This window comes from Catharus ustulatus, chromosome 18, assembly GCF_009819885.2.
Source record: "Catharus ustulatus isolate bCatUst1 chromosome 18, bCatUst1.pri.v2, whole genome shotgun sequence".
Lineage (NCBI taxonomy): Eukaryota > Metazoa > Chordata > Aves > Passeriformes > Turdidae > Catharus > Catharus ustulatus.
This window is the reverse complement of record NC_046238.1, coordinates 7,696,332-7,712,638: the sequence shown is the minus strand read 5'-3', so window position 1 is coordinate 7,712,638 and position 16,307 is coordinate 7,696,332. Positions and strand designations below refer to the sequence as shown.

The 16,307-nt window shown below is 37.4% G+C and overlaps 1 protein-coding gene across 3 annotated transcripts in view; it reads left to right on the top strand.

Moving 5' to 3' along the window:
* The window catches only part of LOC117004636 (septin-2), a 34,818-nt gene that overhangs the window by 2,226 nt on the left and 16,285 nt on the right, over positions 1–16,307 (top strand). For all 3 annotated transcript variants that reach the window (XM_033075568.2, XM_033075569.2, XM_033075570.2), the window contains exons 2-8: positions 2,645–2,696; positions 3,783–3,882; positions 5,340–5,426; positions 6,026–6,149; positions 10,513–10,647; positions 11,118–11,235; positions 15,890–15,991. In XM_033075568.2, the coding sequence (XP_032931459.1) occupies positions 2,670–2,696; positions 3,783–3,882; positions 5,340–5,426; positions 6,026–6,149; positions 10,513–10,647; positions 11,118–11,235; positions 15,890–15,991 (693 nt within the window). In that variant the 5' untranslated portion in view covers positions 2,645–2,669. The remainder of the gene's footprint in view (positions 1–2,644; positions 2,697–3,782; positions 3,883–5,339; positions 5,427–6,025; positions 6,150–10,512; positions 10,648–11,117; positions 11,236–15,889; positions 15,992–16,307) is intronic.

Below are 16,307 nucleotides of genomic sequence, written 5' to 3'. Positions count from 1 at the left end.
TTCAAAACCGGAGTTGGATATTCCTGTGCTGTAGCACAGTGTCTCTTTTTTCCTACTGGGTCTGCTAAGTAGGGCCCAGCATTATTTACAGATAAAGTTTCACTGCTTTTTGCAAGTTGTTGCAAATGGATCTTACCTATTCCTTTCTCCTTGAATTGTTTTGTATATGCTGTTTTGCTTATCTCATGCTGATTGAAAGAGCACTTTGAAAATCTAAAGAAAATAGATACAACTCTTTTTCTGGTTTGCCTTATTGTGGGTTTTTTTATACATTTTGTTCTGGACAATTGATAAGAAATTAGATGTTACCATTTCCAGGTGTGGGAACTATTCAGAGTGTTGTCAGAGACTCAGCTTCACATTGTTTGGATGTTTGAGTCAGCTGTGTGCAGACAGAGCTGTGGGTTTCTGTGGTCACTGATGCGCAGCGGGGACTGGTGCAGTGCCAAGCTCTCACTCGAGAGCAGTGCTGAGAGTGCTGTGGTTGTTTGGTGCTGTAAGAAGATTTAACCTGTGGCATTTTGTTAATTCTGAGGTTTTGATTTGTACTGTATGGTAGAGCTTCAGGAAAGCAGCACATGGTTTTTTTTGGTGGAATGATTTTCAAGGAAACCTCATGAGGGCAGCATTAGGAATTGCAAAATGTCAAGGCTGAGCAACTGAGCTCCCAAATGAACCCTGGTGCTTGAGTGTTGTAGAACAGCAGGTGTTTCTGTGGGGTTTTTTGTTGTTGTTGGGGTAACTTTTAGTTAGCACATTTCTAGTCTAACAAAAGACATTGGGAAATTACTAACTGTGAAGTGTGATGTGATCAGAGCAGCCAGGCTGCTGCTTTGGCTACAGCAACTTTTCGGTCAGAGACACGAGGTGATGTGGTTTGCCTTGCAGGAAACAGGTTTTGTAAAAGCTGTATTTGTGGAACAGATGATTTTATGGAAGAATGTTCTTTATGAGATGACAGACTAATTTTGAAGCTGAGCATGTCATAATCAGTTGACAACTACTTTTACTCTTCTGCTTTTTAATCAAGTAACTTGAGTAATGCTACAATGGATGAGACTATACTGTCAGGTTAAAGTAGAAGTAGGGAATTTGCCATACATGTTGAAACCTGAATCATTCCCTCATCTGTCCTTTATCTGTTGACAATGGGCCTGGGTGACTTCTCCTCTGGCATTGCTGTGAAAAATGGGTCAGATATATCTACATTGGCACTCAGTAGCTATGGGCTTTTCTAAACTCTTGAACTGTGTTACTAATTTTATTGACAAGGTGACAACAGAGGTTTCCAAACTTAGAAACAAGATGTCAACAGAGCAATGAGTTACCGCTGTGTGCGGGATTGTAAGTGTCTTTAAGGATCTGTGACAATGGTTGGCTGGAGGCTGGAATGAGCCTTTGCATACTGGTCACAGGAAAACAAGCTCTGGTTTTCAAAACCATTCTTAAGTGATGTTTTCCAGAATGTTTTGAGGAATACACAATTAGAGGCTGACAGAAGATGATTAGAATCAGGACCTCCCTATTTTCCTGGCAATGGATGCATTGGGCTTTCATTAGTAATCAAATGAGCTGGGTATGGGGGACAAGTAGTTGGAGGAGGAAAAAAACAACTTCCCTTGTTTTTAGAGTAGCTGGTACCTGCACAGCTGCCGGGATTTTAAATGCCTGCTGCAGAGCAAATTAAATACCATGGGACCTGAAGATCTGTTTTCTTCCAAGCAGCAATTACACTAACTTGGACTTTTCCTTCAGTCCAGAGCTTGGTGTATCTGTGCCAGGATTTGACTGTCAAACTGCCAGTGTTAGAATCTGGACTGTATCCTGCTAAAATGACTCGTGCTACCCAACAGGAAAGTCTGAACACACAGGTGCCTGCATAGGTCATTTCCCTGCTTTCCCAGGCCAAGAGCTGCATTGTCAACAAACCAAGCTGTGAAGTGCTCCTGCCGCTTCTGCGTTTCCTGTCCCTGCTCTGGGGCTGCTCTAAATGAAAGGGCCTTGCTATTGCCCTGATAACTAATCTATAGCACAGCTAACATCCTTGAGTGAAGAGATAAGGGCTTGCCAAAGTCCAGCTGTTCTGAGTGTCTGAAACTAAAGAACAAATCTCTTTTGATAGTCCTTCACACTGGCATGAATTTTTGTGTCCAGCACGGGTTAGCCAAGTGTAGTGTCCTAATCAGCAATAGCACTTTGAAGTCACTGAAAATAATGTTATGTTCTGACCCTTACCTGGGAATCATGTAGGTGTCCTGTTCTCATGAGAATTTTTGGATGTGGTAATAATTCTCAAATGTAATGTTTGGACAACATTTGCATTACATTCGCCTATCTGTGAATCATCCTTCTATAAAGACAGGATGGGTGAAAGTTTGTTATGATTCTAGATTTTAAGATTTTGCATTTTAAAGGAATATTTCTGTTTTGAAAATTTTAAGTATTTAAATTAAGTACTCCTGTTATTTATTTCAGAAGGAAGATATTTTGATTATGGCTTGTTTGTTCTGGTAATCCTTAAGTATGTGACATTTAATTTTACTAGAATAAAATGTGATTATTACATGTAATTAATCAGTTCAAAATTGAAAGTAATGTACTCTTCCAGTCAGCTAACATGCACTAATGGCTTTTTTTCTTCCAGTGTCTGAAACCTGAAGTGAAGAAACATGTCTCAGTCAGGTGAAAAAGTAAAGGTAAAGAGATGGCTGTGTAGCCAAAATTTTGTCTAGAACCTGTTCAACTTCTGAAAACATTTGTAGTTTTACTGAAGTGCTAAAAATTGTGAATAAATTATACCTTATTGCTTCAGATGTGCTTCTTAAAAGGAGCTGCTTAGTAGAAACAGAGATTGTATGTGATCCTAATGATAGACTTTCTGGTGTTCACCATACATTCAGTGTCTGCTTACAAAGTTAAAATGGTACCTTCACCCAGGGATATTTCATATAGCAAACCTTAATTTCTAATGGTTGTGCCCACCTGGATGGGCTTTAAAAAGATTGTTAGCAAATAAATAAATATCTAAGTGATTTCTCTTGTGTCCTCCCACACCACTGGAAGTGTATGGCATTGTTAAAAAACCTGTTCTCATCATAAACTCATCTGTGGAGAAGATATCTGGTTCCAGGTAGCCCACAGGTCCCTAAATCAGGTGGCTGGAGTTCTTATTTAGGCCCCTATTAGGTTTTCAGTCAATGGGTAACAGATGGTGGAGCAGACTGCCCTGTTTATAGCCCAAATCTCTTTGATAAGTTTTTCAGGCATGTTTCTTTTTCCTGCTTTTGTGTTAGAAGTTAGAGATTGTGAAGATAATGGAACAACTTAACAAGCAAAAGATGCATCTCTGTGTGATTGTATCTCAGTAATCCTCCCATTAGTCCAATCTTCTTGTTTTTTACCTGTAGGCATATGCATTGTTTTTATGGAAGATAGTAGCAGCAGACACCAACTTTGAACAGAACTTTTTATATTAAGCTGTATTTATTTCTTAAGATTAATCATAGTGCGTTCTTGCAAGCTTGCAGATTTTTATTTTATCCAAGGGGAGACTTGTTTGTGTAGCTCAGGGTAATTATCTGATTTCTATTTATATCAACCTGCTTGGCAAATGAGCCTTTTCAATGTCTGCCTTGCTATTGCAGCAGAAATTGTTTCATTCTCTATTCTTTCTTGTGCTTTATATACCCCTGCACTTTATTGTGTAGAATCAAAAAAGCTCTTTTTCAGCTTTTTAGGGGGAAAGGGATCTCATTTATATTCAACCTTTGTTTTCTTGTCAGTTTTCCGACTCGGCAGGCTATGTGGGATTTGCTAATCTGCCCAACCAGGTTCACAGGAAATCTGTGAAGAAGGGCTTTGAATTCACACTCATGGTGGTTGGTAAGTGAGTTCTTTAAATATTTTTGACTGTTATACAACAGCAACAACAAGATTTCTTTCACATAGATGTATGCATCCTCCTACTTAGCAATTGACTGTTACACAGTAGAAAAAGCTTTGAACCTCTATACACTTTCTAATTACATCTGTTACTATTTTGTCATGTTTAGTAGGAGGGAGTATTATAGTGATTAAAGATGATGACTTGGAGCCAGGAGGACATTTTTGCATTCTTGATTCATTGTCAGATGACAGGGGTAGTTGTTTCATCTTTCTTTTACTTGTTTCCCCACTGAAAGCATGAATGCATGGTGAGTATGTTGCTGTTGAAAGGGTGATGCTGCTGTTGTGCTTTGTGCTGTTCTGTACTGACTCACTCTGGTGTCAGAGATAAACCTGTAATTTGCCTGTTCTGTCAGTGAGCACCTCTGAGTCTCTTTGATGGAGAGTCCTTTAGGCACAAAGCTCTTCCAAGTGACTGTTGAATTGTGTTTACATTAAATCACTTTAATGGTGTGCATATGCAGAGGGAGTCCACAGTACTGTTACCCTTTTGTAGCAGTTAGTGAAAAATGAAAATGTACTCTGCAGTGCCATTTGGGATTAGTTGATGACAGTGTTCAGCAGTGTTTGTGAAATAAATAGGTAATTTGTGATAATTGAAGAGTTCTTGTGTCACGTAGTTTGTGATGAGAAATACAGATAACTTTCTCATCTCTAAGATTTGGTTAATAGCTTCTGAAATAATACAGCCAGTTGGTCTAATTGCTGACCCCCTTGATTCCTTGAGCTAGGAAACAAGTGATTTTTTGAAACCCAGATTTAGTAGTTAAATTAACACATGTAACTTCATTATTTAGATGTAGGACAAAGTTTGTATCATTTGAAGTTTCATGATTCTGTAACTTCTCAGATGAATTTTGAATAATTTGCTTTATGATATTCAGTTTCATAGGACCTATATGGGCTTAACTGTAAGGGTACAAAACTTGTCTATTAGTTTGGGATTGCTTTACTCATTTGTCTTCCCAGCAGTGTTTCAGGTTCAATTTCTAGCTTAGGAAAACCTTCAAAGTCTCAGAAATTTTCAGCAGGAGAGGTACAGCTCTTGATTTTGTAAGTCTAGATGAAAAAAACTGTAATTACCCTCAAGTGACTGAACTATCTCTAGATCTATAGTCCAAGTGCTGTATGACCTTTCAGCTTTTATTGTGACATCTCTTACAGTAAACTTAGAATTTTCATGTAACATTTAGGAAAACATTGGAGGCTTGTTTTTCCGGTGTTCTCAAAGTGCTTAGCTGGACCTTTGATGTTTTTATATCAAAAGCTAGGGCGGATCCTGATGAAGAAATTATTTTTCCTCCATAATGTGGGCTTGGAGAAAGGCAAGATGCTTTAAAAATCTTGGAGTAAAAAGTATATATGCTTAATAACCTGAATTATTTTGTTTGTAGGTGAGTCTGGCTTAGGAAAATCCACTTTAATTAACAGTCTGTTCCTGACTGATCTTTATCCAGAGCGTTATATTCCTGGAGCTGCAGGTAAATGTGGTTTTGCAGTTCCTCCAGCACACTCCACCCTATAAAATTTCATGTTCTTTCATTTAATCTTCCTTCATTCTTCACCCATTACACCACTTTGTCATGCTGTACTTAAATTTTCTAAATTATGTTTTGTTGAGCTATCATTTTCTTACTTAGATTTCCTTTCAAAGACAGCTTTTGTTTCTTTATCAGCTGCTATTAAAAAAGCACTTCTCAAACCTTTTAGGTATCAATAGACCTAAATGTGGTTTTGCTCTTATCCCCATTTCTTCTTATTGCTTTTTGTTTGTAGTACCTTAAATCCTGGTTAGAGGTGTAAATAACTTTTTGGCAAAGAATCTATTGTGCTTTTGAGTATTTTGATTTCATTTTTGCATATTGTCATAAGTAAACCCATGTGTTAGTTCATTGTTTCTTTACTTACAAAAACGTGGTGTTAAATTCTGCTTACTACTTCATGTATTTTGATAAAATATTTTATGTCATGTACATTACAACACGCTTGAGCTTGCAGTTCCTCCTCTATTTCTCTCTCCTGTGGGGGTCTCTGCAGGAATTGTTAGGCAAATAACAATCCAAATGTTCCTTTATTTTAGAGAAAATAGAGAGAACAGTTCAAATCGAAGCTTCTACAGTAGAGATAGAGGAGCGAGGGGTGAAGCTGCGTTTAACTGTAGTTGACACACCAGGATATGGAGATGCCATTAACAGCCAGGACTGGTATGTGTGTAAATACTGCTTTGTTAATAAAGTGTGTGTCTTACACAAACACTGTTCTAGTGTGTCTGGTACTTTCTACAACTTCCAGTTTCAATTTTCTAACCACTTCTGATGTTTTAAAAAGTTTTGTAGGCTGTGTCTATGATTCTGCCTCAAAATTAACAGCCTCTCCTTCAAAACATTTCTCAGAGCACTGCAGTCAGCCTTTTGCCTCTATGGCCACTCCAATAGGACAAAATTCTGGTGGGGGAAAACCTTTTGTCTTTTACTTTCTGTGTTTCTGGCCCATCCAGTTTCCATGTTTTTTAGACTGTTCTTTTCATTCTCTGTCCTCTGTATGTACTACCAGCAATCTGGGTAGAACTGGTGGTTTTTCATAATGAAGTTACCACTCAACTGTCTCTGGTCTAAATATCACCGACAATCTTTAAGAGATGAAATTTTTGTCAGCAAATACATTGAAAAATATACACAATTGCTTTAGTAAAATGATTATGAAGAAAGAAATTTATAAAGCAGCTAGAAAGTAAGAAAAGTAGAATTGCTGAGTTCATAAATGTAATTTCCAGATAATCCCCTTCAGCTGGTGAATTTTTTCAAATAAAGATGAGATATCCTTACTGGGATACTTCTAGTTTCAGTGGATTAAAACTTTGAATTTTCACATGGTTGTCTGTTAAGAAGTGCTAACAGCATTTATTTTACTTGTTAATTTTGTTGACACTTTATTTGTGGTGGTGGTGGTAATCCCAAGGCAAAGATCACTGTGCAGAGAAATGGAGCATAAAGCTAATACAGGTTAATTTGAGTCCTTTACTGTAAGTGAGAGACAAGGAAAGAGAAGAATAGCAGATAAAATAAACATATATAATGCTAAAAGAATATTTTGTAATCTTTCATTGACAGAATGATGTAATGCAGTGTTATTATCAGATGGTTTTTCTCTTCTTTCTGTGGTCTAGGTGTTGGAACACAGCAAAAGTGAAGGCACTGAAATTCTGTAATACGCTAAATCAAAGTCTGAAAGTGAAGCTCTAGTGAGATTTTTATTTTCCTCCCACTTTTCCTACTTTAGTAAGTTGAAAAAAGTTAAACTTTTGGAATAGCACAAAGGCATCTTTCTGGGCTGCATCATGGTCTTGCTTATTTTGTGCACTGTTGACTAGAGCTTCCTTCCGCTGGAGCCGAGAGCTCTGCAGCCTGTGCATTGTGTTATAGAGAGCTCTTCCTGTTGATTGTGTTCTAATGCCCTTTGTTTATTCTGCTCAGATGTTTCTTAGAGACCTACGTGTTCAGATTTTCCCCTTTCTTTTTGGAGGTTTTCTGAGTAGAATCACTCCTTGGTGATTCAGATTCGAGTAGAACAATTTATGCGTAATTTTCTGTGACAAGTCTGAAACATCAAATATGCTGCAGGAACAAATAGTACTTGCATCCTACAAAATAAAAAGATGCAGTTAATGCTATCACTTTAGTCTATTTATGTCACATGAAAAGCCTTTCAGCCATGGCAAGTGTCATTTGGACAAAGGCTGTTAATCTTTACAGGATGTCTCAGGGATGTGGATGGACAGAGTCTTTGTTTTGAACTGCAGTGAAGACTAACCCAGTGCAATCACCTTCCTTCCTTGGTAGTTCAGAGGAAAGAGCAAGTTCATGTTCTTGAACTTATGTTTGTGTTCAGGAGCATTTACTGCAGTCATGGTTCACCAGTAAATAGTACTGCTGATGATCTAAAGTAAATAAAGCCCTTTTTTTGGGAAGGATGCAATTTGTGCAGACTATTTGTTTTTCGAGGTGACAAATTTTACTGAAGCTGTTTTTGAACACAGGTAACTCAAACTGGCATGGTGTCTCTAGGAGGCAGCAATCACTGGCAGTGTTTTAAATATCTTTCTCCTGAGTAGGTTCCCTAATGGCTTTTAGTCTCTATGCATTGATGAAATGGCTTAATTTTAGTTTGACTTTCATGAATGGGAGCTGAGGTAAATTTTTAAGTATTTTGTTTCAAAGAAAAAGGATTTTGTGCTGCTAGGAGTGTGTCCAGGAGATCTACTGGATTGGAAAATCAACAGTTTTGGATTGGGAAATTATTTGTTATATATTTAGTACAACACATTTTCTGAAGTAGAGTAATTATTGATTTCTGGATGCTACTGTGCTTAAAGCAATATGAAAAGAAAGGTGGAGGCGAACCACAATTAATCATGGTGATTTTTTTAAGATTCTGTGTGAAGCTTTAGTGCTGGCTGGAGTTCTGTATTCTAGAATCAGACTCACACCTAGGATTGCTCATGCCATCAGTTTAGGGGTGTGTTTGGAGGACAGCAAAATTCTTTATGGTGGGAGGTTTGACACATTCAACATCTTTCCATGCGTAAGTACATTGGGATCATGAGAGAAGCATGTCCTTAAAATAACTTTCATGAGAAGAGAGGGAATCTGATGAGGAACAAAATTGCTTGATGCTTAGATTTGCTTTGATAGCTGGCCTCAAAAAAAGCGGTTGACAAAAACAGGTTACAGGTGAACTTGTTGGATATTGCTGATCACACTCTTTATTTCATCTTGCTTGTGGTTTCACAGGTCATTCTTTAATAGCTACTCTCTACTCTGGCTGCTGATAATTTTTTTTTTTAAACTGGCTAGGGTTATATTTTGTGGGTTTTGGCAGCTTGGTAATATTGTTCATTTTCCCCCAGTGGGTTTAAGTGCAGCATTTGTGTTGTTTGCTGTTACAATACAGGATGTGCTATCTCCTAGGTAATGACAGCACTGTGGCGTAAGGCAGGTGTTTCCCGGAAGTCAGGAGGTACAGGTCACTAACACCATATTTACAGGGAAAATTGGAGCTGTTAGACCTAGGGAACTGCACGTAAACTAATTACATTGCCAGAGAAATGTGTGACAGTTCTTTCCCATTGTTAGTGTTTGCTTTCTGTCCTAATATTTGTATGTCTTCGGTCTTGTTGCCTTTTACCAGCAAAGAGAAGTATTGAAGATGAACAGGGACAAAAACTATATGGATGTGTTTCTGCACATTTAGGTATTAAGATGCTGTTTCCTGTTGAGTAGCACTAAGGTCAAAACCCAATAAATTCCATTTTTGCTTTAATGTCTTCCATAATATGACTTAGAACAGCCAAATCTTGCAGTGATGTAAATGTGTGTATGTATATTCTACTGTGGATTTATTCCTCCTCAATCCAAAAGCTTACTTAGCTTTGGAGAATCAAATCCCCTCCAGGATCTCTTCCATCTTTCTTGTTACTTTCTTTTATTATCTCCTTTGCAACCACGCAGCCCTGGGTCAAATGTTGCTGCTTATTGCAGAGTTTGCCAGCATTCTATGTTCATTTTCCAAATTATTAATTTTCTATTATCTCCTCTGTTTCCTCCTTAAATGTATCTCATCAAGTTTGTGCTTTCTCAGCAACAGAAATATGGATATTCCTATTTCTCAAGTTAAGCTGTCTGCTTAGTTTTTTCCTCAAGTAGTTTAAGACATGTTCATGATACACAGTCATCTGTCTAACCTTATCTACGTCAGCTGCTCATGTCCCTTCCTTTGCAGTACGTAATATAAAGTGTCCTTTTATATAATGGTGTTTGCAGGTGTCTGCAGGCTCTGGAATAGCTTAAAATGATCTTAATTATGCATTGTGTTCTCTCTCTAGCCACTGCTCTCTGTGTCTGATTAACCTATGTGATCAGATTTTGTGCTTGTTTACTACTTTGTAGGGAATATTTTAAATTGCCTTGAACTAAGTAGAAATTATTTTTCTTTGCCAACAGAAAAGAATTCTGTAAGGTAACAGAAATAGCTTAATAAATCATGTGATGCTTCAGTGCATGACTTGCAAATGTATTTGTACTGAATTCAAACAGACTAGAATATACCAGAATTTTCATAACTATAGAAAACTGGCTCTAGGGTCAGGGCTGTAAATCAAGAGGATATCTGGGATATGTCATTTGTCAACCACTTTGAAAACAGATCTTAAGCCCCTACCCCCAGAAATAAAGGCAGAAAAATCCTCAATCTTTTGTTCCTGTGTTTTCTCAGCACTGAGTGCTTTTTTTCTGAGCTTGCACTTGAAGTTTTTATACAGTGAACAGAGTAACACTTGGAATTGGCTCTAGGTATAAGTTGACACTTGGTGGTTGTTATGAAAACACCCTTTTGCATTATCAAAATATTTTTCCTCAGTACTAGATAAAATACTAGGAAGTTGAATTTTTTTTTTAACAGTAGTGTTTTATTTAAAAGTTTCTCCTTCTATTCTTTTCATGATTCTTTCCTTATTATTCAAAGCTGATGTAAAGCTTATTTAAAGCTCTTTCTCCCCCTCCCATACCACAGCTTCAAAACAATTATCCACTACATTGACAACCAGTTTGAGCGATACCTACATGATGAGAGTGGTCTGAACAGGCGCCACATCATAGACAACAGAGTCCACTGCTGCTTCTACTTCATCTCTCCTTTTGGACATGGGTAAGAAAAAGCTTCAGCTTTGGTTTTTTAGGGTGTTGAACCTTCCTAACAGTTCATAAGTCTGTTCATTACTTGAACTGGTAACTTAGCAGTAATGTTAATTGAGTTGCCAACCTGTCAGTTAGCCAGTGCAATTAAAACAGTCTTTGGAGATTAGTGCTTTCCTTTACTTTGTCCCCTTTTGCATTTAATACTGTTTCAAGGCAGTCAGTACAGCATTGTTTATCACCCATAACCATAAATGCTTTTAATATCCGCTTCATTATATAGTGACAATGTTAATTATAACTTAAACTTTGCACAACCAAGTTGATAAACAAGGGCATTAAACTTAATGGCTTAATTTATTATGAAAATACTGTTTATGTGGACACTTGAGATAATTTTTAATATATTTGGTCTGTTATAAAACAAACTACACAAGACCACATGCCTATTTAAAATTTTTTTTTCCCCCTCCTTGTTGGCAGACTGAAGCCATTAGATGTGGAATTCATGAAGGCTCTTCATGGAAAAGTCAACATTGTCCCTGTGATTGCCAAGGCTGACACCTTGACGCTGAAGGAGAGGGAGAGGCTGAAGAGAAGAGTAGGTCTAACATTTGATCGTGAGAACAGAGCAACCCATACAATATTAAAACCAAATATAAAGTAATTTCAAACTGAGGAGGGGTGAATGATACTGACCAAGGACCTAATCTTCAGGAAGTGTGAGGTGGGAAATCTTCACTGAAGTCTGATGTGCTTTGCCAGTTACACTTGCTAAGGATGTGGCTGTTCTTGGCTTCATGTATCTTAGCAAAGCAGTGCAGTAGGGCAGGTTTTAAGCAGCATGGTTTGTAATGGCTTCAGACAATCCTGGAAGGAGAAGTGGAGATGTTTGATTGGCTCTCAGAGAGCAGTGGCCTGAGTGCCCCTTACTGCTGGGAGTGCATCAGGTTTGTTCTGAGGGCACATCTTCAGTTTCGTCCAGAAGGTACTTGGGTTGTGCACTCTGCTGCATGGTTTGTACAAAATGTGGCTGGAAACTTTTTAAATAAGTGCATCCATGGTACAAACTAAAACACTATTACAGAGACAGGACAATTGGGTTTATATATGAGCAAGATCCTTTTGTGACTGTGTTGTTATGGGAAAATGAATGTCATTGTGGGAACATTTTTCCTGCTGGCTCACCTGAAACACCAGGACATACTCGGGTTTCAGTGGAGACTGTCTGTCTTTCCAGACAGTGGTACTAAAATCATTCTTTACTTTGCAAGGTTTACTTGGCATCTTGAAATTTTGTTTTTTGACAAACCTTTCCAAGACAGCCCAACTATTGCCAGATATGACATTGTAGTGAATTAAATGGAATAATGTCAATATTTGTGGTTGTACAAGTCTTTTACCTTAAATGAGATTTCTATTTTATCGCATCATCTGAGCAAGGAATGTAAATATTTAATCTGTTCTGGTTTATTCTCTGATTGAGAATAACTTTGTGCGCCTTGTAAAAGGCATGGGTAGATGGTGTGATTGTATCATGTATGCTTAGAGGTGACCCAGTAAAATTTATTGAGATGACAACATTTGTCATGTTCAATTGACTCAAAACCAGTACAATAATGTGTAAAGTCTAATGGGTTTGAACCTTACAAAACCTATGAATTTTTGCAAATTTAATGACTTATCCCATGGTAGTGTAGAGATAATAAGTTATAAATTGCAGCCTGCATTTTACATTGGAATAAACTTTTTCATGGTAAGATGTCTTTTATATTGCATTTTCATGCAGGGCATAACAGTTGTTTTGATTGTGACCCTGTGCCTTCCTGTAGGCCTTTAGAATGATTATTAGATCTTTATTCCAAGGGTGTTTGTGTTGGGAGTTTTTTTCTATTTTCTTGAAGAGGGACTACATTTTTATTTAGCTGGGAAAATAGTATAGATAAAATCATGCTTGCAAAGCAGCACTTTAGCTGAACTCCACCTAAATTCAGAGGATTTGTTTGGAGCTTTTTTGAGTGAACCAGTGGCAGGTTGTGACCATGGTTTGTGTGGGCATGTAAAGAGCTACATTTTGACAAGGTGAGGTACTGCTGGTTGCTGCTGTGTTTATAAAGTTCAGTGATTGTAAGAAAACTTGTCCAAGAAATGGAATGAACCCTTTGTGGCTGAGAAAGTTAGAAGTGGGGACAGTTGTGACTGCATGAACCTTGTCTGCAATGCAGGCAAACATCCACTGAGGAGGGGAGGAGATACTTGTACAGAAATGAGCAGCTTTATGGTGAACCAGGTGAAAGGAGGAAAGAAATTTTTAAAAGTCTATTAATTGAGACAAGAAGGACATCTAGATCTTGCTGAGAGAAATTCTGTCCAGGCTCTTGAGCTGTAATTTTGTTCCTCCACAAATACTATAAGGTAATGACAGGTGCACTGCATTCAAATTGGAAGAACTCATAAGGAAGTCATAAAGCAAAAATGTGGCTGATTTTGCAGGTTTTATTGCTTTTCCTTTTCTGTTACTGATTTTGTGAAAGATTTTTATCTCATATTATTTGTGGAGCTGCTCCTTTTTGTAAAACCCCCTATATATACCCTTTCAGCAGTGTACTTCAGGCTCAGTGTTCTTAGTTGCTTACTTTTTGGTTCAGCATTTGGGAGGAGAATGATGTTGAAAGATTTGAAGGAGGCATTTAAGTGGAGCACTAGATTTCATTTAAACCAGAAAACTTTATTTTAAAACTTATATTAAACTTTATACTTTAAATATATAGTTCAATAGTAATGCACCAAACTAACTTTAAAGGTAAAGTTTTACAGTTTATATAAATATATTTATATACTTTAACTTATTAAAGCTTTATTTTAAAATAGAATTCACTGGGAATTTAACTAACTTTTGACTAATCTTTAAAGCAATCTGGACTTAGACATATGGACACCACATTTATGTACTGGCTAAGTACAACAAGATGAAGGGCATCTGTAGTCTGAGGGAGTGGTTAGGGAGCAGGTAAACAAACTTTCATTATTTTTATACTACTGGCAAAGGTCACTCTGCAAACTGAGTTTATATTAAGCCAAATGTATAATGTGCTTCCAAAGCTTTGAAAATCAAAGCTACTGTATATTGTTCTAACTCAAAGCATCTTGGCCAACAGAGTCTCTAATCAAGAGTAGGAATCAAAGTCCTGCATTGCTGACGCAGCTTGAAGTCTTAGTTTTTTTAGATGTTTCTGCCATTTGGCCGTCAATCTGAAGTAAAATGTTTTTGTTTTGCTGCTATGGACTAAGCAGCAAGATTAGCTTGTGGTGCTTGCAAAGGAAACCCAGCTTGGAGTAATTCCTGTTTGGGCTTTCTGGAATTTGAAGTTATTTTTTAAAACTCTTGAGTGGGAAGAAATGCACGACGGTTTCACAAGCTGTGCCATGCAAGGCTGCTAAGGAAACATGCTCAAAAGAATGACTTCATGTGAGGGGAACTAATATTTTGACTTTTTTTTAAATTTCCCATGGGAAGGCTAATCTTCAAGAACACAGGATCCTCTGAGGCCAATAAAATTCAGATTTGAAGAAGCAAAATGCTGCTTCATTGTTAGGAGCATAAAATACAGTTTGTTTTTATTGCAATTCTTTTTCCTTTCAGGAAAGCACTAGGTTTAACAGCTGTAATATATTATTCTAGCACCCCTTGCTGTTGGCTTTCCCGTTATTGTTCCACTTGGATTTTATCTCAAAGATCTCAGCCAGGTTAAATGTGCTTTCTTGTTTTATGCAACTACTTAAAGGAATCGAACTGCAGTGCTGCCCCACCCATCCCAGATGTGCATCTTCTATTGTCATTTGGTGACAGTTCAGGTCTCTTTCATTTTGCAAAACAGCAACAACATCCACTGATTTAAATGTCATTGTGTGAATGTCTTAATTGCTTATTGGCAACACTTACTCCCAAATTTCTTTTCTCTCTCAAATATTGCTCTCTGTGTAGGTGGAGGCTCGTAGCGCTTCACTCAGTGCGCGCGTGTGTGAGCGTGGGGGATGTTTGTGTACCTGGCAGGAAAACATCAGGGAGCAGCTGTGGCTCACACATGGTCTTTCCTCTGCTAATGATCTGGAGAATTGTTTTCTTTTAAACACCTGTTTAATAACCAAGTTCTGGATGGACAATTTTCATTTATACTGTAACTGTCAGTTGCCATCATGACAAAGGATGGAGGAACCCAACAATACTCTCTATTTGAAGTCTGCTTGTTTTCATGCTACCAAGTTAATCACCAGTTGTGTATGTAGTAATGGCATCACAAGTCCTTACATAGGCTCTTCTGAATATTTTTACCATTACTTTAAAATTCTCCCTGAATTTGCCCAAACTTTATGCTGAGAGTTCATTCAGCAGGGCAGCTGCTTGGTTCAGGTGCTGCTCTAGGAAGTTTGCACAGTTCCCCTTTTCTGCTGAAACATCCAAGATCCCTTGGGAGAGAGTCATTGTGAAATCTCAGCATTTTTCACGCTCTCCTTATAGCACCACACTTCCTTTACTGGAAGTAACTCCCGTCAGTGCATTTGATGCAGTGACAAGAGCTGACTTAAGTACATTCAGTAGTGTGGCAGCAGAAACTTTCTCTTTGGTTTTGAAAAAGGAATTGACTTGTGCCACCTTTTGAAACTGCTAAAGGCCTGGAGTTATGCTGGCTGCTCACCCCTGCAGTGATTTCATTAGGAAAAGAATGTGCCCAGGAATACAGATACTGTATTTTTTATGTTAACCTCAGACATTAATGACAAAGAAAACTGTTAAAGAATAGGGTCTTTTTCTTAGTGGATTTTTAATGATTTTCTCCAGTTTAAGTGGATAATAAGCTTTTATCTTTTTTGATTCAAGAGGCAATAGACACTGTCTTCTACATTTTTGAACATATCAAATGCACAAAAATGTACTTTGACCTGGGGTGAATGATTTTGATTCTGTAACTAATGAATTCCTTCTTGTTACTTTTACTCTTTTTTCATATTAACCTCACTTTGCTTCTATATTTGCCTTGTAAATCTTCTGGCATTTTTTAATGATTTACTTGCTATGGTTTCCAAAGGTACATTTATCTTTTGTGCCTTTTAAAAAATCTTCAAGCCTGTCATATTTTGCAGCTTGGACACTGAGTCAGGTGAATATTTGTGACAGACTAGTAAATAAATTTCATATATTTATATTAATACCTCTACAATGAGATAAGACTATTATTATTTTTGTAAACTTTCAGGTTCTGGATGAGATTTCTGAACATGGCATTAGGATTTATCAGCTCCCTGATGCAGACTCTGATGAAGATGAGGAATTTAAAGAACAAACTAGAGTTTTAAAGGCAAGTTTCACTCCTAGTTTATCATTTTATCATGCTTTATACTTCATGCTTTATCATGCTTTATGATGTTTTATCATGCTACTGTAGTTCTTCAATCTAAAACATGCCTAAAGGTACTTTATTCCTTTTAGAATGTGTTGAAAATTTCAGTTTCCTTTGTATGTTGTCTCTGAATTATAATCCCTTTTATTCCAGTGTCTGTTTCATCAGAGTCCCAAGTGTAGCGTGCCGTGACTTTTTCTTCTTTTCTCTTTTGAGTATAAACCACTGTTCACCATGAACTATTATTTGCAGTCTGTTTCTGACTCAAACGTTT